The 26,208-nt window shown below is 45.8% G+C and overlaps 1 protein-coding gene across 2 annotated transcripts in view; it reads left to right on the plus strand.

Moving 5' to 3' along the window:
- The window catches only part of kcnab1a (potassium voltage-gated channel, shaker-related subfamily, beta member 1 a), a 385,002-nt gene that overhangs the window by 113,104 nt on the left and 245,690 nt on the right, over positions 1-26,208 (plus strand). The window contains exon 1 of one of the 2 annotated variants that reach the window (XM_034168098.1): positions 22,464-23,021. The exons of the other annotated variant lie outside the window; for it this stretch is intronic. Coding sequence (XP_034023989.1) covers positions 22,813-23,021 — 209 coding nt within the window. The 5' untranslated portion in view covers positions 22,464-22,812. Of the gene's footprint in view, positions 1-22,463; positions 23,022-26,208 lie in introns of those variants that run through there. 2 annotated transcript variants of the gene reach the window in all.

Here is a 26,208-nt window from a genome sequence, read left to right on the forward strand (position 1 = left end):
TTGTCCAGAGGACATGATGTCCATGATTTCCAAAAACAATTTGAAATGTGGACTCATCAGACCACAGCGTCTGTCCATTTCAAATGAGCTCGGGCCCAGAGAAGGCGGTGGCGTTTTTGGATGTTGTTGATGTATGGCTTTCGCTTTGCATGGTAGAGTTTTAACTTGCACTTGTAGATGTAGCGACGAACTGTGTTAACTGACAGTGGTTTTCTGAAGAGTTCCTGAGCCCATGTGGTAAGATCCTTTACACAATGATGTTAGTTTTTAATGCAGTGCCGCCTGAGGGATTGAAGGTCACGGGCATTCAATATTGGTTTTTGGCCTTGTCGCTTACGTGTAGAAAGTTCTCCAGATTCTCTGAATCTTCTGATTATATTAAGGACTGTAGATGCTGGAATCCCTAAATTCCTTGCAATTGAACGCTGAGAAGCATTGTTCTTAAACTGTTGGGACTATTTTTTTTTCACACAGTTGTTCATAAAGTGGTGATCCTCACCCTAGCTTTGATTGTGAATGGCTGAGCCTTTTGGGGATGTGTTGTGTGGCTGGGGGGGCCTGGCTGCCTTTTGTTTCTGTTTTCTGTCCTGTCTTTTGTTTTTCCTTCCAGGTGGCTTGCATTTGGGACTGAGTGGCTGTGTAGCTGAGTTTATCAGGACCTCACCCTGATCACCTGAGGCTGATCACCTGCGGCTCGTCAGGACTCACAGCTGTGGTGCATCTACAATGGATTGGAACATGGTGGCATTTAAGACTGGAGTACACAGTGTGTATTTGCCAGAGGCTCGACCTTGTGACCAGACGGGTGAGATCGTCATCTCAAGAGCCATCTCATCATCAGTGGATGCAGAGAACGTCCAGGTTTGATGCATGGTCTGTGAAAGAGGAGGGGTGAGGTCTCACGCTCGTCAGCACACTTCCTGAGGTATGTTAGATTTTGTGACTAACATTTATACAGTCAGTAAATGTGGTGTCCCTCACACCTTATTATATTGAGCTGTATGTTGGTCGTGTAATCAGCTTCCACTGCAGTGGAGTTTTGTGAACTGGATGTTCCATGCCTGCAGGGTGGGAAGCTGATTAGTAATTAAGCCAGGAAGTGTTTGCTGTTTGTGCACCTTTTGAGCGTTCTCTCTGTGTGTTGAGTGTGGACTCACATAATGATTCCTTCTTTCACAGACTCGGTTTGTCGCGGCCACCTGGGGGGTGTCAGCGGGGTCCTTGGGTCCGAATTGGTTCTGGCTCCGGACCGTTGGCGCTGCTGGGAGCGCACCGCAAATCCGCCACGCCAGACCGCGCACTTATTTGTTTGTATTTTTTCACATCACTGTTATGTTTATTAAACTCTGTTATCCTTTGTACCGTGCTCTGCTTATTTTATACTGGGTCCTTCAAACGCTGGTCGGTTCTCCGGGCTGCGTCCGACACATAACAGGATGCTCCTTTTATACCCAATAATGACACTCACGTGTTTCCAATTAGGTGTTCTTTGAGCATTCATCGACTTTCCCAGTCTTTTGTTGCCCCGTCCCAACTTTTTTGAAATGTGTTGCAGGCATCCATTGCAAAATGAGCAAATATTTGCACAAAAACAACAAAGTTTATCAGTGTGAACATTAAATAGCTTGTCTTTGTGGTGTATTCAATTGAATTAAGGTTGAAGAGGATTTGCAGATCATTGTATTCTGTTTTTATTTACATTTTACACAATGTCCCAACTTCATTGGAACTGGGGTTGTATAAACAGGTGCCAAATTCCAATGGCAATCTGCACGGGGTCTGCTGTGGTGACCTCAAGCAACTGGGGCAAGCTCAAAAAAAAAAAAACATCAAACGACGCAAAGGCTTTGTGGCATGTTGATGTGCAGCCCACTCAAGTCTCAACAATGTGTCATCTATGATACACATCAAAATAACTTGATTGGTTGAATTTACTGCTGCTGCTGGGTAATAAGACACAACATAATTACAGAGCAGATGAAGGAACTTGACGCTTACATCAAACACCAAGAATAGCATAGCCCATTTTCAGAACACAGGACACCTGGAGAAGATAGCATACTGTGCTATGTTAATAGGACATAAAAGGTTTCCACTTCTGGGATTCTTCTACATTTTCTGGTATTGTATTCAACACTGCTACCCACTGTACTGTGTGACATATAGTAGCTCTGTAATGGCAAACGGCCGCACAACGTCTCTGTTTGTGCGCATCATAGCATTATGTTCTCCTTTTTTTTGTTCTTAAATTTCCATTTGATTCAGTTATGAGCTGATATTCAAAAGAAAGCTGTGATTGTCTTTCACACTCAATCAAACTTTAGTAATTTGTTCATGAGCACTGACATATAATCTTATTAAAAAATATATAAATGAAAATAATTGGGAAAAACTCTTAATGGTAGTAGTGTGAGTCATGTTTTGCAGCAAATACTTCAATCCAACGGAAAAAAAATGTGTGGTCTGATCCTGGAGTGTTCTTGTGTATGTGGCCAACTGTCCTTGAACTGGAACCCAAAATTGCTCTGTGTGTGTGTGCGTGCATCTGGTGTTGATATTAATTTGATAACTACTGGTGCACTTGTGTGGTAAGTGAGAATACTGATGAGAATATTGATGCCGAACCTTGTCCCTTTAGGACGAGGATAGATATCGCTGTCCATGGTGCCGAACCTCAGTTCAGCACCATGGACAGCGATCTCTGCAGTGGCACAATAAGTCCTGGTCTGTCCATCCTGGTTCTGAATGACTTGGCAGTGCATGTACACCCAGTATTCACCTCAGTTTTCAGTGAACACCACAGTGTTCGCTTTACTTTTAGCTGATCTTGACGATTTTGTGGACAGTGTTTGCGAAACCTTCTTCATTTTCTGTCAATTGTTATCAAATGAATCTCAACATCCAAAATACACTCAAAACCAACATTGCATTTGGCATTTTGCACAATATTTAGTGTTCTTTGTGGTGCTTGTGCTTTAAAGTGCTGACATTTACACCACACGTGCTCCTCCTCAGCACAAACACCAGCATGGAAAAAACCTCAGAGAGAAAAATGTCCCATTTACTGCCAAGTGGCACTCGTTACAGAAACACTGTGGAGTGTGCAAGAAAAACACGTTAAATCTGACATTGTAAACATATACATGCACGCGCACACACACACACACACACACACACACACACACACACACACACACACACACACACACACACACACACACACACACACACACACACACACACACACACACACACACACACACACTTTCTGCTCACAGCCTGTGCTGTGCAGCTTTTTCTTTTTTTATTCCTTCTAATTATCACATGTTCCTCAATTTGTGCATTCAAACTCTCCTGTTCTGTATTATGATGCTGCATAATCGTTTGTGTTTTGTCTTGTTTCATGCAGAGGTGCAAAATGCAAAAACAAACAAAAAACTAGAAAAGCGCTCAGTGGAGTGTTGATGCATAATGATTTGATGCATTTTATAGCGATTGTGCCATCCACTAGTTGTTGTTAGGTGGTAAAGCAGGTATAGTGCATGAACCAGTCATCAATTTTGGCTTAAATGGTACAACTTAAGAAGACTAAACAACAGTTACAATCCAGCCTCAGTGTACCATGGGTCATGGCCTACCCAAAAATGTATGATAGCCAAGCCAGGGTGGTAGCTATAGCCAGGTAGAGAAGGGATACACAGAGGTCAAAATGTAAAAATGCTCCAATCATGTACAATCCACCACATTATTTGTCTGTTCATAACAATTCCAAAAAGGTACACAGTAAAATCACCGGTGTAAAACTAACACTGACAGTGTTAAATTAACACTTCCAGTGTACATATGGTCCTACTCTGGCCAGTGGAACTATATGTTCCACTATTCCATATGTTACAATATGCTGGAAACCATTCGGAAGATTCAGATGGCTTTTGGTGGCTTTTCAGTCGAGTGAGTGGGTATGTCCTTCGTTGATAGCCACACTTCCTGCCCAGGCTGGTATGCAGGGGCCAGGGAATGCCGGCGGTCTGCATGGGCCTTAGCCCTCATCCGGGCCTTCAACAGGGCAGAACGGGTGGTGCACCACACCCAACGGCATCTCCACAGGTGGGCCTGGACCGAGGGCACACCGACCTCTCCCTCCACCACGGGAAACAATGGGGGCTGGAACCCCAGACACACCTCAAACGGGGAGAGGCCGGTGGCAGAGCACACCTGGCTGTTATGCGCGTACTCGATCCAGGCCAGATGTTCACTCCAGGCCGTCGGGTGCGTGGATGTCACACAGTGTAAGGTCTGTTCCATTTCTTGGTTGACCTGTTCTGCCTGTCCGTTATTCTGCGGGTGATACCCGGACGAGAGGCTCACAGTGGCCCCCAGTTCTCTGCAGAAACTCCTCCAGACTTGAGAGGAGAACTGGGGACCACGATCGGAGACAATGTCTGTAAGTATCCCATGCAGACACACGACGTGGTGGACAAGAAGGTCTGCTGTCTCCTGGGCCGTAGGGAGCTTCGGGAGGGCCACGAAGTGGGCTGCCTTGGAGAACCGGTCCACTATCGTGAAGATGGTGGTCATGTCTTGGGATGGCGGGAGGCCTTTGTCCAGGCCGATGTGGGACCAGGGGGCGATGAGGCACAGGTAACGGCTGGAGGAGTCCCTGTGCCTGTTGATGGTCAGCTTTGCCCCTGGCGCAGGTGGTACAAGCCTGGACATAGTCCCGGATGTCGGCTTCCATGGACGCCCACCAGAAGCGCTGCCGGACCACTGCCACAGTCCTTCGCACCCCTGGATGACAGGAGAGCTTGGAACCATGGCAGAAGTCCAGGACTGCAGCTCTGGCCTCTGGTGGGATGTAGAGGCGGTTCTTTGGTCCATTTCCTGGGTCCGGGTTCCATGCCAGGGCCTCCCGGATGGTCTTCTCCACGTCCCAGGTGAGGGTGGCCACGATAGTGGACTCAGGAATGATGGATTCCGGCGGATCCGACAGCTCTGTTTTGACTTCGTCTTCGTGGACCCGGGACAGGGCATCCGATCTTTGGTTCTTGGTCCCGGGGCGATAGGTGCTCCGGAAGTCAAAACGCCCGAAGAACAGTGACCAGCGGGCTTGCCTGGGGTTCAGCCTCTTGGCGGTCCTGATGTACTCCAGGTTCCGGTGGTCCGTGAAAACCGTAAATGGCACCGCAGCTCCCTCCAACAAATGTCTCCACTCCTCAAGCGCCTCTTTCACCACAAGGAATTCCCGATTGCCCACGTCATAGTTCCGCTCCGCCGGGGTCAACCTGCATGAAAAATAGGCACATGGGTGGAGAACCTTGTCGGACTCTCCACTCTGGGACAACACGGCTCCTATCCCTGAGTCAGAGGCGTCCACTCCAACCACGAACTGGCGGTTAGGATCGGGCTGCACCAGAACAGTGCAGTCGAGAACCGGCGTTTCAACTCCCTGAATGCGGCCTCGCACTAATCTGACCAGGTGAAGGGGACTTTGGAGGAGGTCAGGGCTGTAAAGGGGCTAACCACCTGACTGTACCCCTTGATGAACCTCCTATAGAAGTTTGCAAAGCCGAGGAACTGTTGTAGCTTCCTACGGCTTGTTGGTTGGGGTCAATCTCTCACCACCGCAACCTTGGCCGGATCAGGGGCGACGGAGTTGGAGGAGATTATGAACCCCAGGAAGGACAAAGAAGTGCGGTGAAACTCGCACTTCTCGCCCTTCACAAACAGCCGGTTCTCCAACAACCACTGCAGGACCTGACGTACATGCTGGACATGAGTCTCAGGATCCGGGGAAGAGATGAGTATATCGTCTAGATATACGAAGACGAATCGGTGCAGGAAGTCCCGCAAGACATCATTCACCAACGCTTGGAACGTCGCAGGGGCGTTAGTGAGGCCGAACGGCATGACCAGGTACTCAAAATGACCTAATGGGGTGTTAAATGCCGTCTTCCATTCATCTCCCTTCCGGATCCGAACCAGGTGGTACACATTCCTAAGATCCAACTTTGAGAAGATTTTGGCTCCATGCAGGGGCGTGAACACTGAATCTAACAGGGGCAACGGGTATCGATTGCGAACCGTAATCTCGTTCAGCCCTCTGTAATCAATGCATGGACGGAGTCCGCCGTCTTTCTTGCCCACAAAAAAGAAACCAGCACCCATCGGGGAGGTTGAATTTCGGATCAGCCTGGCAGCTAATGAGTCCCGGATGTAGGTCTCCATTGATTCGCGCTCTGGGCGTGAGAGATTGTACAGCCTGCTGGACGGGTACTCAACGCCCAGGATCAAATCAATGGCGCAATCATACGGACGGTGCGGGGGAAGAATGAGGGCCAGATCTTTGCTGAAGACGTCAGCAAGATCGTGGTACTCCTCGGGCACCGCCATCAGATTGGGGGGGACTTTAACCTCCTCATTAGCCGTCACACCGGGGGGAACCGAGGATCCTAAACACTCCTGGTGGCAGGTTTCGCTCCACTGAGCCACAACCCCAGACGGCCAATCAATCCGGGGATTGTGTTTTATCATCCACGGGAAGCCCAAAATCACGCGGGAGGTAGAAGAAGTCACATACAACTCAATCTCCTCCCGATGATTCCCAGACACTACCAGAGTTACTGGCAGTGTCTTGTGTGTGAGAAGACACACACAAGACACTGCCATCTAGTGCCCGCACCTTCAATGGTGAAGGGAGCGCCACTAGAGGGAGCCCTACTTCCCTTGCCCATCTGCTGTCCAGCAGATTCCCTTCTGACCCCGTGTCCACCAGTGCTGGGGCCTGAAGTGTTAGATCCCCACACAGGATCGTAACTGGGAGACGTGCAGATAGGCATGTACGTCCCACGTGAATGTTATGACCCACCCTTAGCCCAGTCTCTAAAGGTGAGTGTTGTCGTTTTGGCCGTTTGGGGCAGTTTTTCTGTATATGCTCTTTTGAGCTGCAGAGAAAACACTCCCCGCGGGCCAGCCTCCTCATTCTGTCATCTGATCTCCCTTTGGCCCTGCTCATCTCCCTAGCAACGTCAGCAGGGGGAGCTGTTGCCACACGGAGTGCTGAGTCTGTGGAGCGTGGGGAGGGCGGAACCTTTTCGGACCTGGAAGAGAGAGGGACGGCGCATGCCCGGCCACGTCCTTCGTCTCACTCCCGACGGCGTTGTTGTAACCGATTGTCTAATCGTATAACTAGATCAATAAGCCCGTCCAAATCCCGCGGCTCGTCCTTAGCCACCAGATGCTCCTTTAGGACCAGAGACAGTCCGTTTACAAAGGCGGCGCGGAGTGCAGCAGTATTCCAGCCGGACCTCGCAGCCGCGATGCGGAAGTCGACTGCATACTCAGCTGCACTCCAACGCCCCTGTCTCATAGACGGCAGCACCATTGAAGCGGTCTCGCCTCTATGTGGGTGATTGAACACCAGTCTGAACTCCCTCACAAACTCAGTATACACCGTTAGGAGCCGTGAATTCTGCTCCCAAAGCACCGTAGCCCAGGCGCGTGCCTCACCTCGAATCAAATTAACCACATAAGCCACCCGGCTTGAGTCCGACGCGTACATGATGGGACGCTGTGCAAGACGAGCGAACACTGCATTAAGAAGTCTGTGCACATCTCTACACAACCTCCGTACGGTTTTGGGGGACTTACACTCAACAAAAATATAAACGCAACACTTTTGGTTTTGCTCCCATTTTGCATGAGATGAACTCAAAGATCTAAAACTTTTTCCACATACACAATATCACCATTTCTCTCAAATATTGTTCACAAACCAGTCTAAATCTGTGATAGTAAGCACTTCTCCTTTGCTGAGATAATCCATCCCACCTCACAGGTGTGCCATACCAAGATGCTGATTAGACACCATGATTAGTGCACAGGTGTGCCTTACACTGCCCACAATAAAAGGCCACTCTGAAGGGTGCAGTTTTATCACACAGCACAATGCCACAGATGTCGCAAGATTTGAGGGAGCGTGCAATTGGCATGCTGACAGCAGGAATGTCAACCAGAGCTGTTGCTCGTGTATTGAATGTTCATGTCTCTACCATAAGCCGTCTCCAAAGGCGTTTCAGAGAATTTGGCAGTACATCCAACCAGCCTCACCTCCACAGACCACGTGTAACCACACCAGCCCAGGACCTCCACATCCAGCATGTTCACCTCCAAGATCGTCTGAGACCAGCCAATCGGACAGCTGCTGGAACAATTAGTTTGCATAACCAAAGAATTTCTGTACAAACTGTCAGAAACCGTCTCAGGGAAGCTCATCTGCGTCCTCATCGGGGTCTCGACCTGACTCCAGTTCGTCGTCGTAACCGACTTGAGTGGGCAAATGCTCACATTCGCTGGCGTTTGGCACGTTGGAGAGGTGTTCTCTTCACGGATGATGCGAAGGAGATGTGTTACACTGCTTGAGGGAAATGGTGGTCACACCAGATACTGACTGGTATCCCCCCCCCCCAATAAAACAAAACTGCACCTTTCAGAGTGGCCTTTTATTGTGGGCAGTCTAAGGCACACCTGTGCACTAATCATGGTGTCTAATCAGCATCTTGGTATGGCACACCTGTGAGGTGTGATGGATTATCTCAGCAAAGGAGAAGTGCTCACTATCACAGATTTCGACTGGTTTGTGAACAATATTTGAGGGAAATGGTGATATTGTGTATGTGGAAAAAGTTTTAGATCTTTGAGTTCATCTCATACAAAATGGGAGCAAAACCAAAAGTGTTGCGTTTATATTTTTGTTGAGTATATGTATGCTTCAGGGGATGGTGGAGGGGTTTGCTGAACGACCAGTGGAACGTCAGTATACGGCACCAGGACAGCAGGAGGAGGAGCTGCAGCTGCGCCCTGTGCGCGCGCCTCCACCTCCGCGGTGAGTGCCTCCATCTTGCGATTGAGTATATTGCTCTGCTCGGTCACTAAGTCCATCCGAGCAGTGAAGGCGGTTAAGATGCGCTGCAACTCACCTAACACGCCTCCTGCTGGTGCCTGTGCACCCTGCTCTTCCATTGGTTGTTCAACGGATGGTTGACGCCCCTCGGAATCCATGATGTTTGCCGAGATATCCTGTTGGGAAAGTGTAGGGACACGGACCCACAACAGGGGGCGTAAATGAACCGGACAATGGATGAGCCAAAGAATAACAATTTACTGTTGTAAATGTGCACAACGGAATACAGACGGAAACAGAATTTAAATTACAGTCAATTACACGGAGGGGGCGTGTGGGCAGGCTCGAGGATAGGAGAGCACCGTCCAGAGAAGAGCCGGGCCCCACACGATTTCCACTGCCACCGGATCTGGAAACACACAGGAGACGCCAAGTCCTGATCTCCCCAGGTGGCCACCGTCTCCAGCTGTCGGATCGGTACTGCTGGCAGGAAGCAAAAACAGTTTATGGTGGGTGTGTGCACACCCAGCAAAACAGTCAGCAAACAGTTCTTTTCCACTTGGAGGGAACACCTCCACCTCCACCTCTTAATCACAGTCACGCAGGAACAATAACGTGCAGCACCTGTATGACTACTTATCCGAGGAGCGAAGAATGTCATCTCCTCCCAGCTTCAAGCTGCTGACCAGTCAACAGGAACGTCTGCAAATGTTCAGAATGATTGTACGGCACAAAACTATGGCTGAGTGTTTACCTTCCAGGTAGACTGATATCTCGGCAGTGAGGTGGAGATGCTGCCCGGCTTTTGTGGTGATGGCTGATGAGTGACAGCTGGCAGGGGTGATGAGTGACAGCTGTCACTCCCGGTTGGTTCTGCAATGCGGCAGCGCCCTCTCGTGCCCGAAGCCAGCACTTCGGGCAGGGCGTCCTCTGGTACCTCCTCTTCAGCGGCCCACACAACAATAATGTGGTGTATTTTTAAATATGATTGGAGCATTTTTAAATTTTGACCTCTATGTAATTCTTCATTGACCCCTACCTGCTTGGCCCATGGACTAGTAATCCATAATCTGAAAGGTTGGTGAGTTTGGTTGTCCTTCAGTGTTAAATAAAGTATGCTTGTACTCAACGTCAGTGCACACTGGCCTCTCACTTCAAGGTAGTAAAAAGTTGAACAAAATACCAACATGTAATCCTGTGGTCGTCAGATAGAAGTACAAATGTGCACAAACATTGTCATCTGAAGCACACACCAATGTCAGGGTTTGAGTTTTGCCTGCTCTTACTTCTTGGCTTTGTGTTTTGTTTATTCTCTTGCTGGGGTTTTTCTGTTTGGGTCTGTTTGTCACTTTCTTTCTTGTCTGTCTCTGCTGGCTCTTGGTGGTGGGTGTTTCCCTCTCTCTGGCCACACCCTCCTTCTGGTGCATTCCACGCACACCTGCTCTTAATCTGCACCTCATCACCTGGGTGTATTTAAGATCCTCATTTTGCCTTACTCCCTCACCAGATTGTAGTGCCTTGTGCCTCTTTCCAGCTCAGTATCTTGTATTTCCTTGCCTTGCTTCGATTGCCTCATTGTTGATGTGAATTTTCTGAGCCCACAAGTGACTTCCACTCCTGTCTCCAGGCCGAAACACCAGACTTTAGTGATAGGGGATTCTATCACCCGCAAAGTCAGGTTACAGACGCCGGCTGACGTTAAATGTATTCCTGGGGCCAGAGCTCCTGACATTGCATCTCATCTTAGGGTGCTGACGCTGCAGAAGGGAAGACACACGAAGGAACATGACATGAGATATAGTCACATAGTTATTCACGTTGGCACCAATGATATCAGGATGAAGCACTCAGAGGTCACAAAAATGGACACAGAGAGGACTTGTGACCTTGCCAGAAAGATGTGTCGGCATCGATTAATAGTCTCTGGTCCCCTCCCCTCCCGGGGTACTGATGAGGCGTTTAGCAGGCTGACATCATTAAATAGGTGGCTGGCACAGTTTTGTAGACAGCAAGGCTTTAGCTTTATTGATAACTGGCCTTTGTTCTGGGGCCGCCGTGGCTTGCTGATGCCAGATGGCCTCTACCCTACTGGGGAAGGCACCGCCATCTTATCTGTGAACATAGATAGAGCTCTACAGGGAGGGTAACATTAGGAATCTACAGCAGGCCACGCAGCAGGTGATTAGAGACCCTGCAAGGCTTATGACAAATGTGGATGTGGAATCCATTAGCTTAGCGGGGAATTTAGTGCAGCAAATCCACTATGGTGATAGTGCAGTTTATTTGCCAGGGAGGGAATTTCAACAAGGTGAGACTGTGGCCTGCTTCCGTAGTCGTGTCCATAAAAATCATAGAGGGATATGCTTTCCAAACTTAATACCCATTACTATATTGGATGATGTTGAAATTGAGGATGGCCCAGTGGTTGTTCCAGCAATAGCAAAGATTTCGTGTCTGCTACCTACAATGCGTGTGGAGTCTCAAACCTAAACCTACTTCTAGGCATCTTATATATGCTACTCTGGAACCACCCCTAAACCCAAACAGTTCAACTGTCAACCCCACTGAGGTCCTTAGACTGGGTCTCATTAACATAAGATCACTGTCCTCAAAATCATTGTTGATCAATGATCTAATTATTGATCATCACTTAGATATGATTGGGCTATGTGAAACCTGGCTTAAACCTACAGCTGTCCTCCCCTTAAATGAGGCCTGCCCACCAACATATACATTAAGTCACGTCCCTTGTGATGCGAAGCAAGTCGGGGGTGTTGCTCTTATTTATAAATCTAGGTTTAGCTTATTAGCTGTTGGGGGTTACAAATATAACTTGTTTGAGCATCTGATTCTCCGCTCTGCTCAGGATATTACACATTGCCAAGGTCAGAAGAATAAAAATCAGTCGTATCACTTTGTCACTGTATATAGGCCTCCTGGCCCATATTCTGAATTCTTAGATGAATTTGGTGTGTTCATCTCTAACTTGTCAACTAGTGTAAATAACATTCTGATCATTGGTGACTTTAACATTCATATAAATAAGCCTTCTGATCCCCTCTGCAAATCATTTATGGAAATTGTGGATGCATTAGGATTTCGGCAATGCATTTGGGATTCGACGCACATTAGTGGAAATACCCTGGATCTGGTTCTCGCACGTGGTATTGCTGTCATGAGTATTGACATCATGCCTCTTACATCAGTGGTGTCTGATCACTCACTTATTAAGTTTACAGTTTCGCTGGCATGTTTAGTGGAACAACAACCTTATATATCACTACGGCGATGCATCAACTCCTCAACTAAGACTGAACTCAAAGCTAGACTGCCTGATGTCTTAGCTACACAATTGACAAATACTGAGTCAGTAGACAGACTTGTGGATAGTTTAAACTCAGTGCTCAAAACTACACTCAACATGATTGCACTACCTGTGTTAAAATCGCGCTCCCCCAAATCACAGTCACCTTAGTTCAGTGATTATCTGCGTGACCTCAAGCATAAAGCAAGAGGTCTAGAACGTAAATGGCATTGTTCAAAATTAGAAGTATTTCACCTTGCGTGGCGTAATGCTATCTTAGACTATAAGCATGCATTATTGGCTACAAAGCGGACCTACTACTCTGATTTGATCAACAAAAACAAGCATAACTCAAAGTTCTTGTTCGACACAGTGACAACACTTATGCATGGACAACCACCTGTAGTTCACTCTCCTTTTACAGCACAAGATTTCCTGGATTACTTTGGGAAGAAAATAGAACACATCAGGTTAAACATATCCCGGCATGCCTTAACCCAGCCACTACACCCTGCTATTGAGGTGGGCGCCACTACTGAGGTATTACCTAGATTTACAGAATTTGACAGTATCTCACTAGGCATGCTGACAAAACTCGTAATGTCAACAAAAAGCACAACCTGTTTATTTGATCCTATACCAACAAAACTGTTTAAGGACCTGTGGCCCACTCTTGGGCCGACTGTGCTGGAAATTATTAATCTTTCTTTAACTTCTGGATCTGTTCCTAAATGTTTCAAATCTGCAGTGATTAAACTATTACTTAAGAAACCTAATCTTGACCCTACTGTATTGAAAAACTATCGGCCCACATCAAATCTATCATTTTGCTCCAAAATTCTGGAAAAAGTGGTGTCACGGCAGCTCGTAGACTGTCTTACTGAGAATAATCTCTTTGAGCCACTGCAGTCTGCTTTTAGAAAATATCATTCCACAGAGATGGCTCTCACTAAAGTGGTGAATGATCTTCTGCTTACAATGGATTCGGACACCACTACGGTTCTGTTGCTGTTAGATCTCAGTGCTGCATTTGATACATTGGATCATCATATTCTACTTGATAGGCTGGAAAATCATTTTGGGATTACTGGGAGTGCCCTTGCATGGCTGACGTCATACTTGACCAGTCGTTCTCACTGTGTTTTGTACAGTAACACTACCTCTAACCTTAGTGACATGAAATTTGGGGTTCCACAGGGGTCTGTCGTAGGCCCCCTGCTTTTCTCCCTTTATATAGCACCCCTTGGGCACATATTGCGGCGTTTTGGGATTACTTTTCACTGCTATGCAGAAGATACTCAGTTATACATGCTGATAACTGCTGGTAATCTCGTTCACATAAAATCCTTAGAAGATTGCCTTGCAGCAGTGAAAAGTTGGATGGCTAGAAACTTCCTACTTTTAAACTCTCATAAGACTGAAATGATGGTTCTTGGTCCAGTGAGACATCGGCATCAATTTGACCACTTAACGCTCAGCCTCGGCTTGTGTGTCATACATCACACTGACAAAGTGAGGAACCTTGGGGTAATTTTTGATCCTTCCTTGTCCTTTGGTCTCCACATTAGAAATATTAGTAGGACTGCTTTCTTCCACCTGTGAAATATAGCAAAGAATCGTCCCATCTTGTCTATGGCTGATGCCGAGACCCTGATCCATGCATTTATCTCTTCTAGACTGGACTACTGCAATGTTCTATTTTCTGGTTTACCGCAGTCTAGCATTAGGGGTCTCCAATTGGTTCAAAATGCTGCAGCCAGACTTTTGCCACGAAGCAGAAAGTACAACCACATTACACCCATTTTGGCATCCCTTCACTGGCTTCCTGTCCCAGTGAGATCAGATTTTAAGGTTCTGCTACTAACCTATAAAATTATTCATGGACTGGCACCTCCCTACCTAGCTGACCTAATTAAACCTTATGTACCGGCCCGGGCTTTACGTTCTCAGGGTGCAGGACTACTTTGTGTTCCTAAAGTGAATAAGAAGTCTGCGGGTCACAGAGCTTTCTCTTATCATGCACCTGTTTTGTGGAATGATCTCCCTGCATCAATAAAACAGTCAGATTCTGTGGAGATTTTCAAGTCCAGACTTAAGACGCACTTATTTTCCCTTTCATATGGCTAGCATACTGGTACAGTTTTGTTTTAAGCTTTTTACTCTTTTAATTCATTTATTAGTAATTGGAGCTGGCTGCGGCCTCAACTTTACCTAAATTCTGGGTCTTTTAGTGAAGTTTAGGGCTAGTGGCCGGCGATCACCTTTGTATTTCACTGTTTTTCTTGTTGTTTAATGCTGGCAAATTATACAGTATTTTTTGTCTTTCTGATGCCTGATTCTGTTTTTTCTCTGTTTAAGGTGCAGCTCCATCCAGAGATGGGAGTTGTATTCGTGTTGGCGATCCTCCTGTCCTGTGTGCCACTAGCATTTCTTGTATATTCGTCTGTGAATTGTTCTGTAATTTATGTTTGTAGCATGGCCCAAGCAGAGGGTCGGGTCACCCCTTTGAGTCTGGTCTGCTTGAGATTTCTTCCTCAGAGGGAGTTTTTCCTTACCACTGCTGCTCTGGGAGTTGGTAAGGTTAGACCTTACCTGTGTGAAGCACTTTGAGGCAACTCTGTTGTGATTTGGCGCTATATAAATTAAAGTAAATAAACAATAAATAAATAAAAATTGTGTTTTTGACTACCTGCCTGTGTACCTCGACTATGCGTAAGCCTGATGATTTTGTCACTGTTGATCTTTTTGGACTGCCTTTCTGTGTACCAACTCCAGCCTGTTAACTGAGTAAATGCTTTAACTCCACTGAGGTCTGTACCTGCATCCTGCATTTGTGTCTTGCCTGTCAAACCTGATAGTACAATCTGCATGCAGCAGACGCAGATGCAGACACGCCTTCCAGCTGGCGGTACGCCACCACAGTCAGCAGCTCTCTCAGCAAGAGGACCAGCTAGCCGCTCTGAACTCAGGCATCAGTGAGTTAGCCAAGTGGCAGGATTCCTTCATGGCCTCAGTAAGCTCTCAGATGGAGCAACTACTCGCTACCATAAAACATCAGGCTGCGACCAGTACGGCTCCCGCCGCCACACCACTTCCGGGATCGTTGATAGCCCTGCCGACTTCCGTACCCAAGGTCTGTAATCAACTCTTCCAGCCAGAGCGTTTTTCTGGAGAGTCCGGGGACATCCAGCCATTCATCACATAATGTGAACTACACTTTGAATTAATGGCGTCAATGTTTCCGTCCGAAAGGGCAAAGATAGCATTTGTCATTACACACCTGACTGGCTGGGCAGCAGTGTGGGCCACGACTGAGTGGAGCCACGGTTCGCCATCTTGCTCCTCCCTGGCAGCCTTCACTCATGCTCTAGAGCAGGTATTCCAGCACACCTCCCCGGGACACGAGGCAGCACGCTCGTTGATGAGGTTAAAGCAACCGCCGGGTGGCAGATTATGCCATAGATTTTTGCATCCTGGCCACGAAGAGCGAATGGAACCCGGTGGTGCTCCAAGATGTCTTCTTCAGGGGCTTAAGCGACGCCATTCAAGATCAGATGGTGGCGATAGACTTGCCGAACGACCTCAATGGATTGATAGCACTGGCTATCTGGACTGATTGCCATCTGTCTGACTGGCCGCGCCGAGACAGTCATCATCCCACCCAGCGAATTCTCCTGTCGTGTGATTGATTATCCACTTCCAGCCGTTCTGGCAGCAACGCTCCACCCAGCACTGGAGAGGAGCCCATGCAAGAGGGATGGACACGCCCCTCCCTGGCGGAGCGTGAGCGGCATCGAGCAGAAGGCCTTTGTTTTTATTGTGGTCATTCAGGTCTTGTCATTACCCTCTGCCCAGTAAAGGGTGCCCCGGTGCGGCCGAGAATGGTAGTGCAGGTGAGTCAGAGTTCGACTAAAGTCTGGTTCACACGACAGGATTTTAAAATTATCTTTAGGTTTCCAAAACCTGAGAGACCACACACGTGAAGATAAAAAATCATAGATCTAACAGGTTTGGTCGTACAGTGTGTGGTGTTCAGCCACATGGTAAGGACAACAACACCACACACAAACAGATTTCACACACGAACATTCACAGCTCAGACAGGAAATCTCGCAAAATCTCTCGAGATTAAACGTGACTTCAGAGTAAACAAACGCAGATACTTTGTGGACTATTTAAAACAGAGGGAAAAACAATGCAAAAAGAAAAAGAAAAGGCATCCTTTAAAGGAGTGGAGACAGCGCAACCACTGGACTTTCTGGTAAGTCAGAACAGCTGTTTTGATTTTATTTTCCGCTCCGTGCATCCGTCACCTCGCTTTCTGATTGGCTGCACGTCACATTCAACAGGCTGCGTGCTTGTTTGTGGTCAGAGGACACAACACACGCTGCGATATCGGGCCAAAAAATCCAACATGTTGAATATCCCCGATTTGCGATTGGAGCACTCCTGACGTCTTTCCGAGCAGATCAGAGCTCTCTTAACAGATCACACATGGCAGGAATATCTGATAAGATTATCTTTAGTGTCAGCACGATTGTCAGGGCATCCTTAAGATTGTCGGAAGGGGAAGATCGGGTCCTATATCGGCCTAATTATCCTGCCATGTGAACCAGGCCTAATACATCCTTTCAGAATGTATTAACTGCCACGTTCTTGTCTGTCGATACCACCTTAAACTGTCCTGTATTCATTGTTTCTGGGGCTGATTCTAATCTCACGTTATCTTTTCTTGCCAGGTCCCTCCATCTTAAATTCTATCAGCTTTCACGTCCCCTGGTGTTTCTGCTGTGGACGGCTGTGAATTAGGCCAAATTGTGCACTGCACACAATCAGTTTGCATGACAATTTCTGGCAATCATTCTGAACTAATTAGTTTTCACATATTTGATAATATGACTCACTCTGTGATTCTGGGGCACCCTTGGTTACAACGCCATAAACCTAGTCTAGACTGGACTCAGGTTAAAATTGAAGCATGGGTATCTTGTGAAAATTCTGTTTGCACCTGTGCTTCCGTCAAATGTTAATAACTCTGATCTGGAGGGCATACCTGCTTGCTACCATGATTTAGCGCTAGTCTTTAGCAAAGTTAAGGCTAAATTGCTACCTCCGCATCGGGAGTATGACTGTACCATCGATCTTCTCCCCGGGGTGAGCCCTCCCCGGGGAAAACTGTTTTCTCTTTCAGCTCCAGAATGAGCAGCAATGAACACGTACATCCAGAAATCACTGGATGCTGGTTTGATTCATCCCTCGTCATCCCCCGCTGGAGCGGGGTTCTTCTTTGTTGAAAAGAAAGTCACTTCGTCCTTGTATTGACTATTGGGGGTTAAATAACATCACAGTTAAGAATTGCTATCCTCTGCCACTGATTTCATCAGGTTTTGAGCTGTTAGTGGGCGCTAAAGTGTTGACTAAATTGGATCTTTGTAATGCCTACCATTTGGTCAGAATTAGGCAGATGAATGGAAGAACGCTTTTAACACTCCAACCAGGCACTGTGAGTATCTGGTGATGCCTTTCGGGCTCACCAATGCCCCAGCAGTCTTCCAAAATTTAGTAAATGACTTGTTGCGAGAGTACTTGAATAAATTTGTTTTTGTTTACTTGGATGACATCCTGATATTCTCTCCCAACCTACACACTCACACCCAGCATGTCCGTTCTGTTCTGCAGACCTTATTACATAATGACCTCTTTGTCAAAGCAGAAAAATGTGAGTTCCACAGGGAGAGATTCAAATGGACCCAAACAAGGTGATGGCAGTGCGTGAGTGGGCAGAGCCAAACAATTGTAAGGATATTCAAAAATTTTTAGGATTTGCTAACTTTTATCGCAAATTTATTAGGAACTTCAGTACTATCGCTGTGCCTCTCCATAATGCAACCTCGTCTCTTCAGGCATTCAAGTGGACGCCTGAGTGCGATGAGGCATTCAGGGTCCTAAAGCAACGCTCTACCACTGCCCCATGCTACACCTTTCTGACCCCGCATGGCAGTTTGTGGTGGAGGTCGATGCTTCTGATATCGGTGTGGGAGCTATTCTGTCGCAAATGAGCCCCAATGACAAGAAATTGCATCCATGTACCTTTCTGTCCCGCAAGTTGACTGCGGCAAAGCAAAATTACCCCATTTGCAACCGCAAACTGCTGGCAGTTAAAGTGGCCTTGGAGGACTGGCGTCACTGGCTCGAGGGGACACAGTTGCCTTTATTAGTATACACGGATCATAAAAACCTTGCTTATCTTCACACAGGTAGGTCCTTAAATGCTTGTCAGGCTCGTTGGGCGATCTTTTTCAGCCGATTCAATTTCGTAATCTCATATCGGCCCGGTTCAAAAAATGGGAAGCCCGATTCCTTGTCCAGGCAATACAATAAACCAGATACTCCTTCTGACTCCTGGCAATATTCTCCCAGCAACATGCTTTGTCTCGGCCATTACGTGTGAAGTGGATTCACGAGTTAAAGAAGCCCTCTGTGACGTTTGTGTGCCGTCTGACTGTCCACCGTGCAAATTATTTGTTCCAGATGCCCTTGGGGGGGTGGTAATCGAGTGGGCCCACAACAGCCAGTTTTCTTGTCATCCGGGAATCAAAAAACTGTTTATGTAGTTCAACAACGATTTTGGTGGCTGCATATGGTTGAGGATGTTAAAGCCTGTCGTATCTATGCTATGCATAAGTCCTCGTCACGCCCTCCTGCGGGTTCATTACTGCCTCTGCCATTTCCCAAACAGCTATGGACTCATATTACAATGAACTTTGTCACTGGACTTCCCCCCTCACGAGGCAACACTGTGATCTTGACTGTGGTCGACAGATTATCCAATCTGTCAGGATTTGTCACTTCCTCTCTTGTCTGTTTCTGCTGGCTCTTGGTGGTGGGTGTTTCCCTCTCTCTGGCCACACCCTCCTTCTGGTGCGTTTCATGCACACCTGCTCTCAATCTGCACCTCATCACCTGGGTGTATTTAAGATCCTCATTTTGCCTTACTCCCTCACCAGATTGTAGTGCCTTGTGCCTCTTTCCAGCTCAGTATCTTGTATTTCCTTTGCCTTGCTTCATTTACCTCATTGTGTTTTTGACTACCTGCCTGTGTACCTCGACCACGCCTAAGCCTGATGATTTTGTCACTGTTGGTCTGTTGGTCTTTTTGGGCTGCATTTCTGTGTACCGACTCCAGCCTGTTAACTGAGTAAATGCTTTAACTCCACTGAGCTCTGTACCTGTGTCCTGCATTTGTGTCCAGCCCGTCTTGCCTGATAACAGCCAAACCTGATAACCAACCACATATAAAAAAAAAAAAAAAAATGAAATTGACTCAACAAATCAAATCAAATCAAATCAAAATAACTTTATTTATCCATCAGGAACTTCATTTGCAGACAAAGCGCCAGCACGAGCAGAAACACACATTTCATACATGATAAAATTCCACAAAAATCAACACTTCATCAACACTTAATAAATATAATTACAAAAGCCAGTAAAAGCCAAGCACAGCCTGCTTAAAGAACTAGTCACATTAGCTGCTATTCAGCAGGCGAATCGAGGTAGGCAAGAAACTGGAGGTGGCCCTCTTAGTCCTAAAAGGCAGGGACCTAAACCTGCGACCTGATGGTAAGAGGGTGTAATGCTGGTAATGCTGGTAATGTTTATGCTTCATGCTTACCGTTAGTGGTTGACCAATATGGGTTTTTCAATGAGCGATGCTGATTTTTAGAGAACAGATGACTGATACTGTATATAATCCAGATTTTATTGGGATATAATTCAACAATTGTATGACAACAACAAATGAGTCACAATATCTGTATTAAAATGTATATTTATTTACTGTCTGCATTGTGCTACATCCAGCATTGTTTATCACTGTTTCAAAACACCCATTCCCACTGTTTTAAGGCACCTACGTATCTGCATGTAAATTGACAAGAGGGGTAGTTGTAGCATCACTGCACAGAAGCCTCACTAATAAACCCACTTGTCTCGTGTTACTGCAGATACTTAAAAAAAAGTCCTGATGAGTGCATATATACGAGGTCTGTTAGAAAAGTATCCGACCTTTTTTATTTTTTTCAAAAACCATATGGATTTGAATCACGTGTGATTGCAGCCAAGCTTGAACCTTCGTGCGCATGCATGAGTTTTTTCCTCATAAATAAATAAATAAATAAATAAATAAATAAATATATATATATATATATATATATATATATATATATACGAGGTCTGTTAGAAAAGTATCCGACCTTTTGATTTTTTTCAAAAACTATATGGATTTGAATCATGTGCGCTCGCATCAGACAAGCTTGAACCTTCGTGCGCATGCGTGAGTTTTTTCACGCCTGTCGGTTGCGTCATTCACCTGTGGGCAGGCTTTGTGGGAGGAGTGGTCCAGCCCCCTCGGCGGATTTTCATTCTCAGCAAACAGCTGAGTTACTGCCGCTTTGCTCCATGAAAATCTTTTCAGAAACGGTGTCAGACAGACAGGTGGAAACCATTTGGAAAATTCAGATGGCTTTTGGTGAAGATTCTATTAGCATCACACGGATTAAGGACCATTACAACCGTATTAAAAATGGCCCACAGCGGCAGAAGGTGCGCCGCGCTCCGAGCGGCCATCGACAGGCTTGAACGACCAGATCATTTCCAAAGTGAAGGTTCTGTTGGTCCAGGACGTCGTGTGACTAGCAGAGAAGTTTCAGAAGAGATCGGGATCAGTACTTTATCTGCACATTCCACTGTTAAAGGAGATTTTGTAATGAAAGACGTGCGGATGGATTTGCGCGTAGGGACGGAGCCGCAATGGCAGAGAACAAAAGCAAGTCCATATTGGAAGTCTCACAGGACAGGTTGGAACATGCCCAGCTGTTACGCAATTTCTCGGATACTCACTCAACTGAAAAGCCACCGAAAGCCGTCTGAATCTTACGAATGGTTTCCAACACGGAGGTGTTTTTGTTGTGCGCCACTGCGGCTCCGTCCCGACGCGCGAATCCCTCCGCACATCTTTCATTACAAAATCTCCTTAAACAGTGGAATGTGCTGAAAAAGTGCTGATCCCGACCTCTTCTGAAACTTCTCTGCTAGTCACACAACGTCCAGCATCAGCACTTTTTCGGCACATTCTACTCTGGGCTGGACCACTCCTCCCACAAAGCCTGCCCACAGGCGAATGACACAACCGACAGGCGTGAAAAAGTCACGCATGCGCATGAAGGTTCAAGCTTGTCTGATGCAAGCGCACATGATTCAAATCCATATAGTTTTTGAAAAAAAATAAAAAGTTCAGATACTTTTCTAACAGACCTCGTATATATATATATATATAAAAGACCATAGTAGCAAAAAAGAGATTGCATATAGAAAGAGACAAAAGTATGTACAAAACTGAGGATATTTCAGTGGCAGTGGATATTGCACATCAATAAGAATTAATAGCTTGAGAACTCTGGAGAAAAAATCAGGAGAAAAAGTTAGAAAAACGACAAGAAGAAGAAGTTAAATTGATACACTGTTACATTATTGCTTATGCATTGCAGAAAGTTTACCAGTAACTAAAAAATATGATCGCAAAACCCCCCAAAAAACAGAAGAAGAGGGTGAAGGCAGTCGGTGAGTTGGATGGAGAGAGCAAACAAAGCAAGGGAGTGAATACGAAAAAAAGTGTCAGCAGCAGTGAGAAAGCCGGCTGGCACCACACGCCTCCCGGCTCCCCCTGAAGGAGAACTGCCTGTGAACAAACTGCTCCTGCAGAGAATAACAAGAACAACAGCAACAAAAACAGCAGCACACCCAAATACTGACCAGAGAGTAATTATGAGCGTGTACGAGGAGCCAAACTGGGACATGATAATGTTGGTGACATGTATTCACATCAGCAGGTGCGAGCACAAAGGCAAATGCAGCGAAATAAGAAGACAGAGAGCAGAAGAAGTGACAAGACGAGAAGTGCTGATAGATTCCTGCCGTCCTACTTCCTTTCCTCCTTCCTCTCTGTCCTGTCTACTTATGTGTTCTCTAACCCTGCTCTCTCTCTCTCTCTCTCTCTCTCTCTCTCTCTCTCTCTCTCTCTCTCTCCCCCTCGCTCTCTCTCACATGCTATTGCTCACTCTCTCATTCCACAGTCAGACGAGTGATCGTACAGCGCGGGGGTCATATCCACATCTCATTCTCATTCTTTGCCATCCTACAATCTCTCCGGGTTTAAAAGTCTTCATCAGAAGGAGCACAGAGGAGAAAGGAGGACCCCGTTAGGGGGGTTAGACAGGGCCATCTGCCAAAGAACTGAGGAGTCTTTGTTCCTTTCAGGCGTTTCATGATCGGACTGTTCTGGTGCTTCTTTCACAATGAAAGACTTGCTGTGAGTACACAAAGTGTGCGTTCACGGCAACAACTTTTGCAACTTTTTCTTTTGCTACGCAGATGAGGATGAACCTGCACAATGAAGTCATTATTCAATTCCAGCAACATAACTGAAGCAGGAGAAGCTGAAGATCCTGTTCTTCTTCCCTCCTAACCTGCATCCCCTCAGTCACCTCTCCTCTCTGAGTCTTCCTGCACATCCTGTCTCGGGCTCGGCCGCCTCCACCGAAGTTCAAGGATGCAGGTATCCATCGCTTGCACGGACCACAACTTGAAGCGGGGGAATGGCGACCACAGCAAGCAGAGCACCACCAGCCCAAACGTGGTCAACCAAGCCCGGGCCAAGTTCCGCACCGTGGCCATCATCGCTCGCAGCTTTGGCTCATTCACTCCCCGACACATCTCACTCAAGGAGTCAACGGGGAAACACACAGGCATGAAGTACAGGTGTGGTATATATCTGACCAGATCTACTGCTATGGTTCATAAAAACTGTGAGGTGGTGTGAGAATAAGTCAAGATTTTTGTTTGCTCACGTAGGACATGCTACATTCATTTCCCAATCCATCTTGTCTACTGTGCAGTGGTATTTTATAATCATGAAGTGACTTTGTTGTGCAGTTGCAACTTTGAGTTATAATTTTCTCTTGAAACTTTGCTATTTTTTGTACGTTGCATTTTGTGGCTTAAGCTGCATTGTGAAGTGAACTCTGAAGATGCTTATTTAACAGAGCAGAGAGACGTGTCTACATCATCTTGGTGAAATGTATTTAGAAATGATTTAACTCCTCATTCTCTCATTCATTCTGTGGCGTGTCACAAAGCCATTCTTTCCGCTACCGACTGCGGTGTGTTTTCACCAAGCTTTTGATGCATCATTCAGATTTGATTTCAAGTCATGCAGAAGCTGTTCATTCAGAACTGGATGTTATAAGCAGTCCTGAGAGGATTTACAGAAACATGCTGAGAGTACGTCTCCCACTCGTCCTGTAGGTTTCGGTGCTCTGTCTCCACTCACGCACTAAGTTACTGTCACTCCCTCACGGAAAAGAAGCTGTAATGCTTTCAGATGGCATGAATGAAAGAGGACTCTGCTTCTTCCACTTGTCTCCCACACATCGTTCTGTCCTCTCTCTCTCACCCGTCTGAGGTTTGGTGAGACAGCTCTGCAGTGTAGGCAGTGAGTCTGAGTTAGCTTTGACCTCAGCTGTGCCGCTGCTCAGCTGTCTTCAGTATTTCACACAGGTAGCCTCGGGGTATGAATCCTATGTACAATCTGGTACCATTAATGCCTTTCACATTAATTCCTGCAGAGTGTGCATGAATGCATGTTCTGTGCACTCACAGAGAGCAGAAAATAACAGTCCTGAAATTTTTCTTAAACCGGGTAAACAAGACAAAACACCAACTGAAATCAGTGATGTCAGATTGAGACAAACCTCAATCTGATAATATTTTTGTGATAGTATTTTTACCACTGTGAATATATTTTAGCTGGTTTTAGAACTTCTTATGCTCTGTTTATATTAAAATGAGCTAATGAAGGAAGGCGTTGTACATAACTGGAAATAATGTATGGTAATACATAGTTGGAAATATTTTTTTCTGCAGTGCACAACATGCTACCTCACAAATCATCGCCTAAGATTTTATATATTCTGAACACCAAATCCTCTTTGTTTTTTATAAAGAAAATACTTCTGTTTGAACACAAAATTAATAAAAGCACCATTTATTGGCATCCTCTCATTTCATTTTTTTTCAGCCACACTCATCTGCTAACATCTTTGAACCCTGGACTTTTTCAGACCACTGTGGCCTGAAAAACGTCCAAGCTTCAAAGCATTTCTCTGACTGTTAGCATTTTTAAAATGATCTTTTTGGAATCTTCTTCTAAAATGACACATTGTCACACTGTATCTCTTAGCTGCTTGAGAGTTGCTTGATGACTCTGATGCAGTTATCACCATGAAGGGTGACTTGCTTCAGCCCTGGGGCTGATTTCTTTCAAGGGTATTTGGCATCACCTGTTATTGTGGATGTATTAACATGTAAAAGTTAAAACAACCTATATCATTTAAATGTGTAGATATGTTCCATTATATCACAAACCATCATACAAAACGTTTTATAGCCAGGCATGCACATAACTGGTACTCATTGTGCTTGTGTGTGCTATAAATAAATGATGCGCAGCAGAAAACACAAGGGAAGCACTTTATAGGAGGAAAACAGTGACAGATTGTAGGAAAAGTGTTTCCCTCTGTGTGCTGTCTGCTGTGCATCAATGATTAGACCAGTTAGTACCAGTTATGTGCACCCCTGTCTATAGCCATAGCTGGTATGTTCCTTTGATTTTGAACTAATCCAAGATACGAACGACATGCACAATTTTGTGTTTTTTACCATTTTGAGGACTTTGTGGATGGCAGATCACAAAAGATACACCAAAACTGCCACAATTTCCCAATTGTACACCAAAAATGAGCCTGGCATTAGCAGTCTCAAAGCTGTGAGGTATATAGGGAGCTCATTATTAACATCCAGAGTTGGTAGAAAACACCATTTTCATGATGCATGGACAATTCACATAAATTTCCAAAGGCTGTAACTTAAATAGTTTTCACAATACAGACCCAATATTTGGCATTTCACCCTAATGCCTGGATCACACGGCAAGATAATTAGGTCAATATCGGACCCGATCTTCCCGTTCCGACAATCTTAAGGACGCCCCGACAATCGTGATGACGCTAAAGATAATCTTATCAGATATTCCTGCCGTGTGTGGTGTGTTAACCCTCTGGGGCCGACGTTGTCGTATATGACAGCTGGGACCAAGCTTTACTAAATTATAAATAACTTTTTAATGATATGAGATAGAAACATAGTTTTTTTTGCTGAAAAGTTAACTCCGCTGACTTTTTGTACTCCTCATAGAAGCTGTGTGATGACGTGCAGAATGTGAGTGTCCAATCGGAATTTGTTCACCGTCACATGGTTTTCCAAAATCCAATCGTAGGGCAGATTTACCTCACGTGATAAACCAAAGATCATTTTCAGGAGTGATATCTTACTAGTTGGCTCCTTTGAATAGTCCCTAACTCCTCCAATGCACCCTGCACCATTACGCACAGCGAAAGTGAAAGCAGATGGAGAGCCTCGCATGACAATCTCGTGCTCAAACAAAGAGTGTGTAACTATCAGGATTGCTCCACTAGTTTGCATTTGAATGTTACTGGATTACTCTGTGGCTCTCTCCCTCTGGTGTAAAGCACTGTTTACCATGTCAATGGGGTGAGGGAGAGGGGCTGCTCCTCAGACTGTAAGGAGCCAAAGTGTGAAATGAAAGCTGCTTGCAGAGTCAGACAGAAGACTCCAAAACATAGTAGAAATAGAAATTTGTGATGTGACCTTTGTGTAATAGCAGACAGAAATTGCTTTGAGTTGAAGAAAAACAAAACGCATAGACCATTTTGTATATATTGCTCAAAATGTGTATTTCTGCTTATTGTTTGAACTTTTTTGTTGTACAGTCTTTCACACAAGACCTCAAATTACCTTTATAAAGTGTGAAAACAGTTGTTTATTATAGTTTGCTGTGTGTTTTGAATAAATGTGTGTGGAAAATAAT

Source organism: Thalassophryne amazonica, chromosome 4 (assembly GCF_902500255.1).
Source record: "Thalassophryne amazonica chromosome 4, fThaAma1.1, whole genome shotgun sequence".
NCBI classification, from domain to species: domain Eukaryota; kingdom Metazoa; phylum Chordata; class Actinopteri; order Batrachoidiformes; family Batrachoididae; genus Thalassophryne; species Thalassophryne amazonica.